Here is a 14,762-nt window from a genome sequence, read left to right on the forward strand (position 1 = left end):
AAGCACTGGAGCAGCCCCTGAGGCCCTGCTACGCACTGAGCACCAAGAATACCTCCTGAACTCTATCTCCAACTACTTGGAAGTTCTGAAAATATGAAAAGTAGTTACAAGTCTTAAAGGACCAAACCTATCTTATTTATCTGTAGGTTATAATAAATTTCTAACTCTTTAGTAAATACTTTTTTTTATAATCCTATCCTAGCCTATTCTCAAAAATATGGCTTAAATATACAAGGTGTATATATTTTTTGATAAATTATTTATCTATACTTTTTGAAACAGGTAATACTATATGCACTTAGATGTTTAACATTTCCATTCAAGATGTGAAAAAAATTCCTCTGAACAAATCCTAGACATCAAATGTTATTCAAGGAATTAACAGCCTGTTTCGAGAGACACACATTCATTTCTCTGTAATGGAACACAAACATCAATATTAGACCTGTTATATTGCCTATGAATTTGACTTTGTGACCAGTCTATTAAGATCTAATGTAATGGGGAGATGGGAGGTTAGAAACAAAAGGATGAGTGAGTTACAAAAAATGTTAAAAGGGTACAATAAAAGGCAATGGTTTTTCAAAATACCAAGTTTACCTGCTTACCATGACTGTGGGTAGGCAGAATGTGGTAACTACTCTTAACAGGACAAAGAAAACAGCTATCCACGTTTGAGAAAGTAGTAAGGATTTTTATTGTCAAAACAAGTAAGAGATACGAGCATAACAGAAAACACAAATAAATTAATTGTTCCCATCATTTGAGACTCCAGGGCCTCTCTATGGAAAGGTCAGCCCAGCTGGCTATGTAGACATGATCCTTCCAAAGCAAGAGCAGCAGGGATCTGAGACAGTGTTGAGGACAGTGACCGAGCACACCGCAGCGGGGAGCAGTGACAGGTGCTACCCCGGTTCCTTTCCTCAGGCCATGGTCATACGGGTGTGAGGCTCATTTGGGGGAAATGATTGCATATAGAACATTTCTTCATCCTTCCGCGTGGCTCTTAGAAAGTTTCAGGCCCTGGTGACACATTTCACATCAATGTCTGGACTAGAATCTACGGATAGTCATCACCATCTTTGTTTTTAAAAAGCTTAACATCCATTTATCTGTAGCAAAGCAGTAGGCGGAATCTTCTCCCTTAGAAACTTTCCTACCAAAAAAGTTTCCTACCAGATTAACTTTCCTACTTAAATCTCACTTTAAAGTGCAGCAAAGGCTATGCCAGGCTTGTGTTTGCTGACACGGGAAAGAGCAGCACTGCCCAGAACTGCCTAGAGGCGCCGCAGAACTGGCTCTGCACCACAGCCACAGCTAGGGCTCCGGTCTCCACGCAGGAGGGTCCCTGCCAAGTCTGGCTTTGTGCCCAGATCTCAAATGGATCGCAGGTCCCCTCACTGACAAGGCTGCAGCCCACACGGCACCAGCTGTCAGAGGGCCGGACCAGCCAGTGAGCGCCTCTACACCCCGACTGGTCCATGCTCATGCTGACCATGGTCAAGGAATCAAGAAGCCTTGGTTTGGGAGCACAAACATTATCTACCTTGCAAGCAATGATCAAGTTCTTGTCGAGACTAAATGATGCAAAAATAGGTGCTGAGCGTCCCCCCCACTGCTGAGGTGACTCAGTCTACGTCTCAGTTAAAGTGCTACCCGCTGGCTTCTTTGCAGGGATAAGCTCTGCACTAATGGTCCTCGGAAACCAATTATGTTCCCAGTTCTAGCCTCAGTTTAAGAGGTAAAAAAACCCCAAACCTTTCCTATGTCAGAGCCAGGGTAATAGTAAGTGGGTGCAAGACACCCGCTATTCACAGTCACTAGAAGAGAAAGCTCTAGAACCCAGTGGGTGTGAGCACATTCAAGTCACGGGGTTTGAGATTATGGGTCCGTGACGGTTGTTTCTTCCCTTCCATCACTGGGATGTCCATCTTGGGCGGCTTGAAGGTTGCTGGGTCTTCGGCCATTCGGGTGGCCTGCATGCGGATCAGCTCCATTGGCGATGGCTTCTGGGCTCCTCTGTAGGGTTGGGTGGCAAAGCCTCCTACAGAAGTAACCAGAGCGAAAGGATTTAAAAATCAGCAGGCAGCTCCTGATACGCACGGTAAAATGCCTGCTGCACTGCTCTTTCGAGGGAGCTGGCTTACCTGAATCTGACTTCAGGAGGGATCTTGGTCCAAAGAGGATCCATTTATCTGCTGAGTTCCTGTCTTTATCCCCACTTCCAGAATCCATGGTGCTAAGATTTGGGCCAGGTAAGGCTGTGGAAGAGCCTGAAGAGAACCAGCCTCTGCAGAGAGAGAGTAAAACAGCCCAATGTATCCCCTTCCCGCCCTCTAGAAGGGTCTCGAGTGAAAGGCCTAGGAACTGCCCACCCCCGCCCACTTGGAGACCACAGGCCTAAGTCCCAATCTCTCCATACACCCGGCTCGGAAGACCCGTAGGGAGGCTCACCTAGGTTTCTGCTTCGGGGAAGAGTGGGGGGTACTGCTGGGGGTCGACTGGGACGAAGGCGGCTGCTTCTCTTCCCTCGTTACCTCTCCACTCTGTAGTTTTAGTGTCTGTTCAGATGGGTAAGAAGAGAGACTTCGGCTAAGCTTGGGTGTAAACAACCCGGTTCACACCAACGTCAGGCAAAAGGAAAACATTAATAGGTGGAATAACTTTGGATTATAAAACAGACACTCCTTTGATTTTGCCATACTAGATAGAACTCTATCTTTTAAAAAGAATGTACTAACTCTACAACACATCTCAAGACATTTCTGTACTAAGTGCCACACCAGAGCTTTTAATTTTCCCACCTCGCCCAGCCGTGAGTGCAAGAGCCAGAGCTGGAGCTGCAGGCCTTCTGGGCCTTCTAAGTAAGGCCTTGAGCTCTCCCTCGCTGCCTCTCCTGCCACGGACACCCCCACTGCCAATCTCGAAGCCACGACTGGGGTATGCTGTTCCTCTCCAGCTGCCCGCTTCGTCCACGGAGCCTGCCCCATTCTGTCCTTTCCCTCCCGTAACCAGTCACCCTGGGTTCCCCCGCACTGTAAACAGACCTCTAACATCCAGACTAGCTGCTGGGGGAGAGACAAATGTACTTCCCAGTCCTTCCAGATCCAGGCTCCCTTACTGTGTCTGTGCTCCATGTCTAGTGTGCAAGTGCTGAGCCCAAGCCACATCCAAACAAATGACCCTGACTGAATTTTCTCAAACACACCACATGTCAACTTACGCAAGCTGGCACGTCAGCCAGTCTCATGTTCTTCTCCTGTGGCCAAGACCCAGAAAATGGCCCAGAGTCAACCCTACCATTATACAGGGTGAACTGCTCAACTGGAACTCTGGCACCAATCCTGGAAAGTCCTGTGTCAGAGACCAACAGTGCCTCTCTCCTGAAGCATCTGTCTTGTCTGACAGCTTAAAATGGTCCCCCACAGCAATGTTCTTACATTTGGTGTACAAACATCATCTGGGATGCTCAATCTGAAATGCGACAGTCCACAAGGTCTTACATCCCTCCCCACAGGCCACCAGATGTCCCTGACTCTTCCTTCCACATACTGTGCAGCACAATCCTTCTTTGAGCCCCTTCAGGAGCCAGGCTCTCAGACAATTTTGGAATATGGGGTAGACCAAGAAGAAATAGGGCACCAGGAGACTTGAGCTCAGGTGCTGTGACTGGTTAAATACAGGAGCTTGGACGTCAGTCTTGGCATTTATAGAACACAGAGAACAGTTTCTCCCTCAAAGGATTAACAAAGATGAGGTGGATGCAAGTACCTCAGGAATCATAAAGCACTGTGACGTACAGAGCAGCGTTCCCCGAACTAAAGTCACTTGAAATTCCTTTACTCGTACAACTATTTGGTCATCACTAACCTTACCAAAAATTAGTCTTCATTCCAATTTCAGAAATGAAAAGCAAAAGCATTCCAATTTATCATTTTTAAAAAATAAAACAGAGCATGACATTCTTTCAGCTAGTGTCACACCCATTGAGGTTGCCCGATGCTCCGCCCCTCAGCGCCGATCACTGGTGCAGGAAGTGACCCACACAGGCTTTACTTTCAGCGCAGAGGCTCTTCCCATCCTGACCAGGCACCCCCACTTCAGACAGATAAGCAGGACCTTCAGGGAAAAGAGCTCCCGACCATACGACTCTACGTGCCGCCACAGGCGGGCCCAAAGCAGTTCTACACTCCTTGCCCTGTTCTTTCCATCACTCCCCACAACCCCGCCTGGCTGAGCGGGTAACTCTAAACCACAGCACATCTCAAGCTAAAAGCGGTGAGGGTGTCGTTTTTGTCACAGTTCCTGAGAAACCAGCTTACGTGGAGTGCTTCTGCCACGCGAAGGTACTTGGTCTCCTCGGTGGTCAGGCCCTTGTGAGGTGTGTAGCCAGCATCTCTCAGCCCTGCCTGCTGCTCAAAACGCTGAATGCTCTCCTGGGTCTGTTCTGGGAACAGAGGAGATGATGGTCATGCCCACCCCCTCTCCCATCACAAACTGGGGGGGGCAACACAGGTGTCCCATTCTCCCCAGAAGCAAGAGACCAGAGGAGGGTTTCCCCAGAGGGCAGCCTTCCCTCACACAGAGAAGGAAGATGCCTCCAGGGAAATGCCTTATCTCCCTCTTATTTTTACACCACGATGTCCCCTTTGTGCTTAGAAAGGGAACATGGAGAAGCCAGCTGACCTTCAGAAACAGCGCAAGTCCTCCAAATAGTTTTCTGAGAGGCTCACTGCCCTCACGTCCCACACAGAGACCTCCACCAAAGAGAAATGGGCCACATCTCAGCTGGATGGCACCAAGGTACCAACTGAATTCAAACCACAGAGAATGGGCCTTGATCTAGCCAAGGTCTACCAAGCCAACGTTTCTCATGGGTCAAAGTGCCTCTCAGTGCCTGGCACAGCAGACAGACAACTCAGTGTCAGGTCAGTCTGACCCACTTACACTGTGATCAGTGAGGCAGTTATGGGAGCATGTGAGATCTTGCTCTCAGCATATGTCATCTGTTTGGCTTAAATTCATGAAAGTTCTCTAAAGTGAATGTCAGTTACACTGTGGAATGACTGACAGCTGAGTTTTTTGCTTACTCTGTGTGCACACTACCTGGCACAGCCCTACGCGCAGGACTGTGGGAGTACTGGACCAAGGTCTTCCCTGAAATTTTAAAGGTGGTAAAGGATTTAAGGCATCACAGCACACTAATACCAGGACTTCAAATGCAGCTATTTCTTAACAATGTGAGACTATAGCAACGTCCAAAGAAGTTCCCGGCAGCATCAGCTGAAAGAGCGGTACGGCGGCGAGGTCTGCACCTGCGGGAAGCGCGCGCGGAGGACGCGGACGAGCCGAGTGAGGTGCCGAGTGACGGCAGCACTCTGGAGTCGGAACGCTCTGTACTGCTGGGCAGCGTCTCCAATAAAGAAGTCAGATTCTGCTGGGAAACGGGGCTGAGCGCTCACTGCCAGAACATTCTCAAGCTTACAAAACACTAGCGGTTGCTGATTCAAAAGGCGTGTTTACATGTGAATGAGAGGAAGTCCAAGAAGAGACTGGACTTTTGGTTCTTGGGCCAGTTCTCTAGTAACTGCCCAGATAAACCGATGCCCTCTCAGAGCAGATAAACAAGGACTTCCGAACTTTGAAACTGACCCAAGAAGGAGAACCTCTCTGTGCCCTGTCCCTGGCAGAGGCTGCTGCTGACAAGCAGAGCTGTGTATCAATTAATTGTTAACTTCCCACAGCAGAGCCATGGTTTTAAAAAAAAAAATGCAAGCTCCCTGTTTCCAGTCTCATTAGGAACACAAGTCACACATCCTTAAGAATAAAGAACAAACTTGCCTCAAGGTCCAGGAAGGGAAAAGCTTTGAGCCACTTAATTAAAAAAAAAAAAAAAGGACTACTAGGCAGGCGGCGATGCCCCCAAGTGTCGCCTTCTCCAGGAGCGGCACCCACCCACCACTAACCCTCCCTCCACCTGCCAGCCAGACTCCCCATCTGGTTTAGGAGGGAACAGTCCGGATGGTGAAGTACTTGCCCCAGGCCACACCGATGGATGTGGGTAAGACAGCAGCAGCACAGCGGCAGGAATACCCTTGTCAACTGGGACGCCTAGTGTATGGCAAATCTTCATCTCAGTGGAGCTTTACTGGTGACTAGAAGCCCAGCTGGTGCCTGCCAGGCACAGGCAGGACAGGCTAAGGCCGGCGTGTCTGCAGAGCCCCATACACCTTCCCGCCCCTGTTCCACTCTGTTCTAAGGGTACAGAACGCTTACTTGTGATCAGAGAACTCATGATGACACGGGTGGCTTTAGCCTTCACCACAGGGACCTTGTCCATATTGTCAATGGCCGATGACAGGGTCATGGCAGGGGAGGAGATGCTGGCCTCTCCTTCCTCCACCTGTTCAAGAGAGGGAAGGAGGCACTTGAGCAGCGTGGGGGTCGCACACCTAACCCACGCTGCTGGGGAAGAAGTTGCTGAGACACCTTGAACCTGATTGTAAGGAAATCTTTGACAGGAAGGGTTGTCATCTCTGCCTGATTAGGTATGTACCATCCATAGTGACAACAGATAAAGACATAAATAACTTATAAAAGTGGGAAAGCCAAAATTCGAAGCTGAGGTCTCCTAATTCCCAGCCCGTGTCTGTCCAGGACCTACGACTACTCACTAACCATGTACCAGGCACTACACTGCCTTTTGTTTGACTCATCACCGCACCAGCTCAGTGTTCTCAGACTTGAGAGCATCACAATCCGATGGAGGAATTGTTAAACAGACTGCTAGGCCCCACCCCACAGCTGACTCAGTAGGCCTGGGGGGTGGGGGGGACGACTCAAGAATTCATGTTTCTAACAAATTCCCAAGTGATGCTGATGCTGCTGGTTCCCAGACGACACTATGAGGACCACAGCTCTAAAGGTTCAAGGAATGGTCTTTTAAAATAAGCCAAAGAACTCTATGTAGCCCCTAGTCTTTAACATGAGAGTCAGGAGCTCAACACCTTCTGTCATTCCAACCCGTCCCCATGCTCAGGACCAGCAGGGAGGAGACGATCAGGTTTATTCTTTGTTCGCTGCTTCTCCAAAGGAACTGAGAAGACAGAAGGAGGGGAAAAGTAGGAAACATTGTGACCTCACTGGAGTAGAACTTGAACCTCTGCTTCCTCACTTGGAAGATGCTGGAGTCAGGACAAGTGAAAGAATGCATGCACTGAGTCCCGCTGAGCCTCCCTGTAAGAGCAGCTGTTCCAAACTGTCAGCTGTTCCAGCAGGGGCACAACAGCTCATGGGAAGCCCAGCGTCTGCCTTGTTGAGTAAGCGGCAGCCTTTACGTTGGGGGCGTGCTGCCCTGGAAGCACTGCCTGCCTGTTCCGGTCCCTTCAGTGCACTGCCCTGGCACTGCAGGCAGGCTGCCAGGGCCCTTCTCTCCCAGTACTGCCAGTTCTCTCTACGCAAGACATTTACTCCCAACAACTAACTGGGTCAGATTTCGGTAGATAATGGACATAAGGAATTTCCCCCGGAACTGTAGGGGAAGCTTTTGCAGAAAGCAGCTCCCTGTTCTCCGAGCTTAAGGGAAGGGGGTGGGAGGAGCCATTAGAAAGGAAGCCTCAAACACGACTCTACCAGGTCGAAGTCAGGCTGGGAGCCAGGAGTCGTAATGTCCCCTACACACCTAATATGTGTCAAATCTTTCAATCCGCACAGCACCTCCATGTCAAAGTACTGTCAGGTGGAGATACTGTCACTCAGGCATGAGGCTCTGTGCCCAAGGTCATGGCTAATACACAGACCATTCCGGGATTCATACCCAGTCTGTTAGAGTAATTGCTCACTGTGTACTTCCTATCAGGCCCTTAGCTGTCACACAGCTCAAAGTTCAGTGAAACTAGATGTAGATTAAATGGCCTCATCTGAACTTGGCAGGCCTGGTTTATTCAGGCAATAGTACTGAGAGCCAGTGGTAACAGGACACAGTCCCTACAGGCAGGAAGCACAAGCTTCAGTAACATGTCTGCAATGAGCCTGTGAGAAGTCAGACTGCACAGAAGGGCTGTGAGGGCAGCTGAGGTGGGACGAGGTACGGTATCTGGGAATGTGAGCAAGGGCCTGAGAAGGAGGCCACTCTTACAGCGGGAAAGGCATCTGCGGCAGGAGGCAGAGCATGACAAAAAAAGTATAGCATGTGTTCAGGAAAGAGCCAATTTTCCCCCAATCACTCAATGAACATTTTTTTTTTTTGGTATCTGTTTCATGCCAGGTCCTCTGCTTGATACTGCAGGCAGAGCACAAAACTGGCCATGGCTCCAGCCCTCCAGAGCTAATGAAGGGGGGTAAAGTAACGCAGGGCTTGTGAAAGGGGCCTGTGGTACAGTGGCGAGCTCCAAGGGAGAGGTAACAGTCTTACTGGGAGTTCTCGCAGGAGAGATGTCTGTGCTAAGACTTAAAGGACACCTATGTCAGGCAGGTGGGTGGGAGGAGAGGGTGGGAGGACAGGATGCGGATATAAACATTCCACACAATGGAGCAGTTGAGGCAAAGACTTATAGGCACCAAATACCCTCAAGTGCAAGAAATCTTAGGAAACTTGCATGGTTGGATCACTGGGGGGAGCGGCAGGCAGGATGGGATCATGCAGAACCAGACTGAGGGGCTTGCATTTTTAATGCTGTGGCAAATGGGATGGGGTGAGAAGGGTCTGAGCTGGGAGAAGACATGGCCATTCTAGTTTGAATTAAAAAGAAAAAAAGGACCACCCACTCCCACAGAGTCACAGAAAACACATACAGGAACTGGTGGTGGCCAGATTCTACGGATGCTGGGAGCCACTGAGGCTTCCAGAGCTGGGGAAGGGGTCCGAAAAGGCTGGGCTTGCCACGAACAGTCGGCGGGGCAGGTACCTTGGCGAGGTGCTGATACTTGCGATCTGGAATCACTGGCTTCCAGGGGATGCTGCCCATGTCCGATGGAGGAGGAGTCATGGGCGTAGGGTCCTCCAGGGCATCATCATAGCTGAATGCCCGGCGGTACATCCCGATGGGCAGGGACATCTTGCCCAGAGGCCCACTAGGCTCAAGAGCTAAGAACAGAGACACCTGTCAGGATTGGTTTAGCAACTGAACATGCGAATAGCTTTACACTGATCTGTGGGCAGGAAAGCTCTGAAACACCCACTCTGGGACACAGCAAGAAGAACTTGCCTGGAACAGTGAATCCAATCAAGGAATGAGAATCTGTAGTATTCAAGTGTCTGCCTTTATGCCTGACACTTGGATTCTCCTCTTGACCCACTCAGCAGCCCTAATCCACTTATATGGTTTACAAAAACCAGAAATTCAATTTAAATGACCTGAGCAAGGTGACAAAACTTCGAAGTGCAGTAAGGAATCAAAATCCAATTCTGTCTGATTTCAAAGCTTGTGTTCTTTATGCCACAGAATCTGCCCCCACAGCAATTCGAGACTGAGGATATGACGTTCTTGTCCCATTTTTCAGATGAGAAAAGTAAGGCCTAGAGGCAAAGTGATTTGCCCAGTTTCACACAGCAAGCAGCCAGCTGGGGCTTGATTGCAAATCCTCTGCCTTCCCTACTTCACCAAAGAAAACAAGAGCACGATTACAAGAAACATTTAAAATATGCTGTCCAGCATCACTACTGTTTCCAGTGCTCTGCATGATTTAGCAACAGTGCCAAATGCCAGCAGAGAAACTGTTGACAACCATGCTCATAAAGAGCTGCCAGGTGATCCTGCCCTTCCATCTGCCATCTGCTGGACCTGACCGGCGGAACATCCTGCTGTGACACAGGCACCCCTCTCAAGGGCACTCTCAGCTCTGCCAGACCAGGGAGCAAAGTTCATTTTGTTTCACAGCAGAACTAATGTCTACATCCTGCCTTCAGCGTGAGTTTCCTGTTGCTGAAATTCCATTAATTGCTCTTCAAAACATCAACTTGCACGACGGAAAGTCCCAAACCACCAAAGACACTTCATTTAAACAGCTAGGGAACCAAGCAGCTATCATTATTATTACTATTAACATCAATAATAATTACTAACAAATCCCTAAAAACAGAAAGAGGATCAGTGGCTGCCAAGGGCTGGAGGGGTGCGGGGAGGAAGAGGGATTACTAATGGGAGTAAGGGTTTCTCTTTGGGGTGATGAAGATGTTCTGGAATTAGATAGTGGTCATGGTTGTACAACCCTATGAACACTAAAAACCACTAAGTTATTCATCTTAAGTGGGTGAACTTGATGGTATGTGAATTATGTCAATTAAAACATGCAAATAACAATTGCCAAGTACCCTTCCTTGCCAGGCACTGACATCCCTCACTTTTACCTTATTCTCATTAAAAAGATACTCTTCCCATTTCCCAGCTCAGGCAACTGAGGCATAGATCTTAAGCGACACCCAGCTAGCAAGTGTGGGTGGGGACTGGAACACAGACCTAAGCCACCGCTCGCTCCACACGCAAAACCCCATGCTCCCCACACTACAAAGCATTAACATAATGAGTGCAACCCTGCGGTCTAGGGTGGCCATAGCAGAGTTTATGGTAATCACAGGAGCAATGGCAGACAGACTAAAACACAAGCTGATGAAGTGAGAGACTAGGGAGGGATTGATACTGGAAGGCATGGGGAAGATTCCTGTTGCTACACTAAATTTGGGAGCAATGTCAAAAACATCTTAAGTCTCCTCCCAACAGCCTTCCTAAAAATAAGAAAGTAAGCTAATATTTACCAAGAAACATATCCCTACAAATAGAGGCCCCCAAACTTTCTGGGCATTAAATGCACATTCATCACTAACTTTGAACCCACATTTTCACACGTTTTATGTTTAATCTTCACAGTAGCCCTCAGACGTGGGCACTATCGTCTATACTTCACTGATTATCTAAAACTGAGTGATTAAGACTTGATTAAAAATCACTGCCCTTCCCACTAAAACAGTCCAAGGCAGGATCAATGACTTCAGTAACCCAGAAATTACTGCCCTACAGAAACCCAGGACACATTAAATGTTTGCTGGCTTTAAATCAGGCTGGTCCCTTTTTGCCAAGACCTCCATTCTATCTGTTCCCCAAGCCACCTAAAAAGGGGGTGAGTTTAATCATTCTGGCACATACTACAAGAACTACCCAACTTATTCTGAATTCTTATTTGATACCTTAGGAAAGTGACAAATTTGTCATACCCTTGAGTGAAATGACTACTCTCTTTCCAGGTAGATTTTAGGTTTATACCCTGGCTGCATGGTTAGTAAGATAATATTTAAGTGAGGCCAATATATTAATTCTAAATACTCCTGGAGGCCGAAAGCAACCATCAATATATGGTTCAGAAAAAGTAGTTTCTGGTTAACAACGTGAGGGAAACATGACTTTACCAAAAAAGAATTAAGTTTACCAGGCACTTCTGATTGTCTCGAAGCCATTGAAAGACTGGATCCAGGTACTTTTTCTATATAGATTTCAGGGCTGAGTCCCTGCCACCTAATAAAAATAACAAAAAGCATTTTCTTACAGTGAACACCAAAGAATAGCTCCAATGCTGTTCTTTTGACAGGCACACAAAGCATTGTATGGCTTGCTTACAAAGTTGAAACACACACACACATGAGGCAATGGGTGAGAAACATGCCAAGAAAAAAAAACAATGTCAAAGGTCGCACCACACCTATGGCTGACCTTAACAACTCTGATATGTCAAAGACACTACACCTGCTGGAAAGGTCACCTTACCAGAGTGAAACAATGTGATGTTTATGCTGATAGACAGAAGTTAATGAGGAACATTGTCCAGCTGCTGCAGATTAGCTAAGTTGCTTAGGAAGAGTCCGTCCATCCCAGAGGATCTGAGAACAAACAAACAAACAGCATTGGTCCAGCCCCCTTCAGCAACTGCCAAACCACCTCCTACCCATTCGTGTACTTCCCCAGCCTTGCAAGAGGGATTTATAAGTTTTATTTTTTCATTTTCCAAGTAAGTTATGACTCATGGTCCAAATAACTTGACCTGTAGCAAGGGACGAGGTGGCACAGAGGGTAAATTCATTCTTTGTTGTTAACACTAATATTTATTTATTTATTTACTTATTTATTTATTTTTGCTAACACTAATAGTTATAAGGGTTTTTATACAATCCTTGTGTTTGAACCCTTGCAGGAATCCCACAAAGCAGGCATTATTTATCCCCAATTTAAAGGAGAAGGGAACTAAAAAACCAGGAGATAAGTGATTTGTCCAGGGTCTCTGATAAGTGGCCCATCCGGGAGACAGGCAGTTTCACCCCCAGTTTACAGGGGAGTTCAAACAAAGCCCTGAGAAAGCGGAGTCGCTCGCTTTTCAACTTGCTACACAGCCCCTCCATCCAGCCGGCGCTCAGAGGGCAAACGAGTCAGCTCCTCATTAAAAAGCATCGCAGAAACCAAAGATCAGTCACCCCCCGGGGCCTGGGAGCGCCCGGCGCAGACGCGCCCCCGCCCGCTCCGCGTCGCCTCCCCGCACGGCCCGGCTCCGGCCAGGGGTCCGGGACAAAGCCCCCGGGGCCTCAAAGGCCAGTTCTGACTCAGCCCCTCTCCCACCCGGCGAGCGGGGGAAGGCTGGGCTCAGGGCCGCGCCTGCACCAGCCGAGGGTTCCCCGAGGAGGGCAAGAGGCCTAAGGGGTGACGGGGCAGGGCGAGGAGAGGGGGTCCCGGGGAGGCAGGTGCGATGAAGAAGAGGCGGGGCCCGGCCGGCGCTGCGGGGGCTTCACCCGACAGCAGGCCCCTGGGGACCCGAGAGCCGGGTAAGGGGTGGGGTAAGGGGTGGGGGGAGAGGACTCGGGCCAGGGCCAGGGCGCGCCCCTCGGGACCGGCGGAGGATGGCGGCCCGCGGAGGCCCCGCCCGGCCCACCTGCTTACCTGTTTGGCCGCCGCGGAGCTGCCCACAGCCCGAGCTCCGGCACTACACAGGCCCCGAGGACCCACGTCTCTCTACAGGTTGTGGCGCAGTCGGGACCCAAGCCATGGTGCGAGCGGTGTCGTGTCCGTCGAGACCCAAAAGACTCGGGAACCGACCAGGGAGCGTAAAATGCCGGCCACCCCCGCAGCCTTCCTGATAAAGCCTCCCTAGTCGCTCAAGTCACGCGAGACTTGGCCCGGAAGACGCTCGGGGCATGCTGGGAGATGTAGTCCACGGTGCCAAAGGCCTCCCGGCCTCCGCTGCTCTTCTAATAGGACAAATGAGCAGGGACCCTCTTCCAGCAAGAGCTGGGTTAGTCAGGGTTTATACTAGTAGCGCAACCAAAAAAGGGAGCAAACCCCATCGGCCTCCCCTATACAAGGTGATCCAAATGGCATTTCCCTTTTTATAAAAAAAATTATATATATTGTTGAAAATATTACAGATGTCCCCTTTTCCCCCCATTAACCCTTTCTGCCCCGCCCCCCACCCCCACCCCAGGCCTTCCCCACTCTATTGTCTGTGTCCATGGGTTATGCACTTATGCATATAAATTCTTTGCTTAATCTCTCCCCATCCCCTTCCTTCTGAGATCCCTCAGTCTGTTCCATGCTTCTATATCACTGGACCTATTTTGTTCATCAGTTTATTTTGTTCATTAGATTCCACATATAGGAAAGGTCATGTGATGCTTGTCTTTCTTGGCCTGGCTTATTTCACTAAGCATAATTTTCTCCAGGTCTCTCCATGCTGTCCCAAAGGGTAAGAGATCCTTCTTTACAGCTGCATAGTATTCCACGGGGTAAATGTCCCACTTTTTTATCCACTCATCTACTGATGGGCACTTCGGCTGTTTCCAGACCTTAGCTATTGTAAATTGTGCTGCTATGAACATAGGGGAGCATTAATTCTTTCTGATTAGTGTTTCAGGATTCTTAGGATATATTTCCAGAAGTGGGATCACTGGGTCAAAAGGCAGCTCCATTTTTATTTTTTTGAGGAAGCTCCATACTGCTTTCCATAGCGGCTGCCCCAGTCTGCATCCCACCAGCAGTGCACCAGGGGCCCCTTTTCTCCACACCCTCGCCCGCACATGTTGTTGTTGACTTGTTGATGGAGCCATTCTGACAGGTGTGAAGTGATACCTCCTCGTGGTTTTAATTTGCATCTCTCTGATGATTAGCAACGTTGAGCATTTTTTCATATGCCTCTTGGCCACCTGTATGTCCTCTTTGGAGAAGCATCTATTCACGTCCTCTGCCCCTTTTTAAATTGGTTTGTCTTCCTCTTGTTGAGTTGTATGAGTTCTTTGTATACTTTTGAAAGCCATTCTAATCAAAACAGCCTGGTATCAGTCCGTCATGACTGAATCCACAAGACCCCACGAGGGGTTCCTTCGGAGCTGTTTAAGTTCAGGCCACCTTTCCTAGTTCCTGGGTTGGATCTCTTGTGGCACTAGAGGTTCCCCTCCACCCCTCTTCTGTGCTTTTCTTCTGACTCTGGTTTTGGTTCTTAACCACGTCTGCTTCCACTTCTGTGCATGGCCACCTTACTTCCCCAAGGGCAGCAGCATCTTTGGAAAATTCTTCTTTGAGGTCTGGCTGTATGGTTCTTTTCTGGGGGCAAATACCAGTCAAGGAGCCCTGTGTGTGGCTGACCAGAGAACATGGTTGTCTTTTTATGTATATTTACAACATACACTTACTGGGAAACTAATTTCTGTTTGTTTGTTTTTAATCCTTGCCTGGGGAAATTTTTTCCATTGCTTTTCAGAGAGAGAGGGGGAGAGAGACACATATTGGTTG

At 48.8% G+C, this 14,762-nt stretch overlaps 2 protein-coding genes across 3 annotated transcripts in view; one reads left to right on the forward strand and one right to left on the reverse strand.

The window, feature by feature from the left end:
* SIMC1 (SUMO interacting motifs containing 1) overlaps nucleotides 1–762 on the forward strand; it is a 38,722-nt gene extending 37,960 nt beyond the window's left edge. The window contains 1 exon segment of the mRNA XM_087816984.1: nucleotides 1–762. Within this exon segment, the coding sequence (XP_087673110.1) occupies nucleotides 1–59 (59 nt within the window). The 3' untranslated portion in view covers nucleotides 60–762.
* On the reverse strand, nucleotides 662–13,117 carry KIAA1191 (KIAA1191 ortholog). Of its 2 annotated transcripts, XM_087816985.1 has the most exons (9): nucleotides 12,918–13,117; nucleotides 11,757–11,869; nucleotides 11,422–11,507; nucleotides 8,907–9,085; nucleotides 6,277–6,403; nucleotides 4,323–4,447; nucleotides 2,455–2,561; nucleotides 2,148–2,290; nucleotides 662–2,044 (listed from the first exon to the last, which is right to left on the reverse strand). In XM_087816985.1, the coding sequence occupies exons 3-9, from the start codon at nucleotides 11,447–11,449 to the stop codon at nucleotides 1,836–1,838; spliced, it is 918 nt and encodes a 305-aa protein (XP_087673111.1). In that variant the 5' UTR covers nucleotides 11,450–11,507; nucleotides 11,757–11,869; nucleotides 12,918–13,117; the 3' UTR covers nucleotides 662–1,835. The 2 variants fall into 2 exon arrangements, with proteins under 2 accessions (XP_087673111.1, XP_087673112.1); XM_087816986.1 differs by lacking the exons at nucleotides 8,907–9,085; nucleotides 11,422–11,507 and having other exon boundaries at nucleotides 663–2,044.
* Between the last annotated feature and the right edge of the window lie 1,645 nt (nucleotides 13,118–14,762).

The sequence above is a fragment of the Miniopterus natalensis genome, chromosome 4 (assembly GCF_054644295.1).
Source record: "Miniopterus natalensis isolate mMinNat1 chromosome 4, mMinNat1.hap1, whole genome shotgun sequence".
NCBI classification, from domain to species: domain Eukaryota; kingdom Metazoa; phylum Chordata; class Mammalia; order Chiroptera; family Miniopteridae; genus Miniopterus; species Miniopterus natalensis.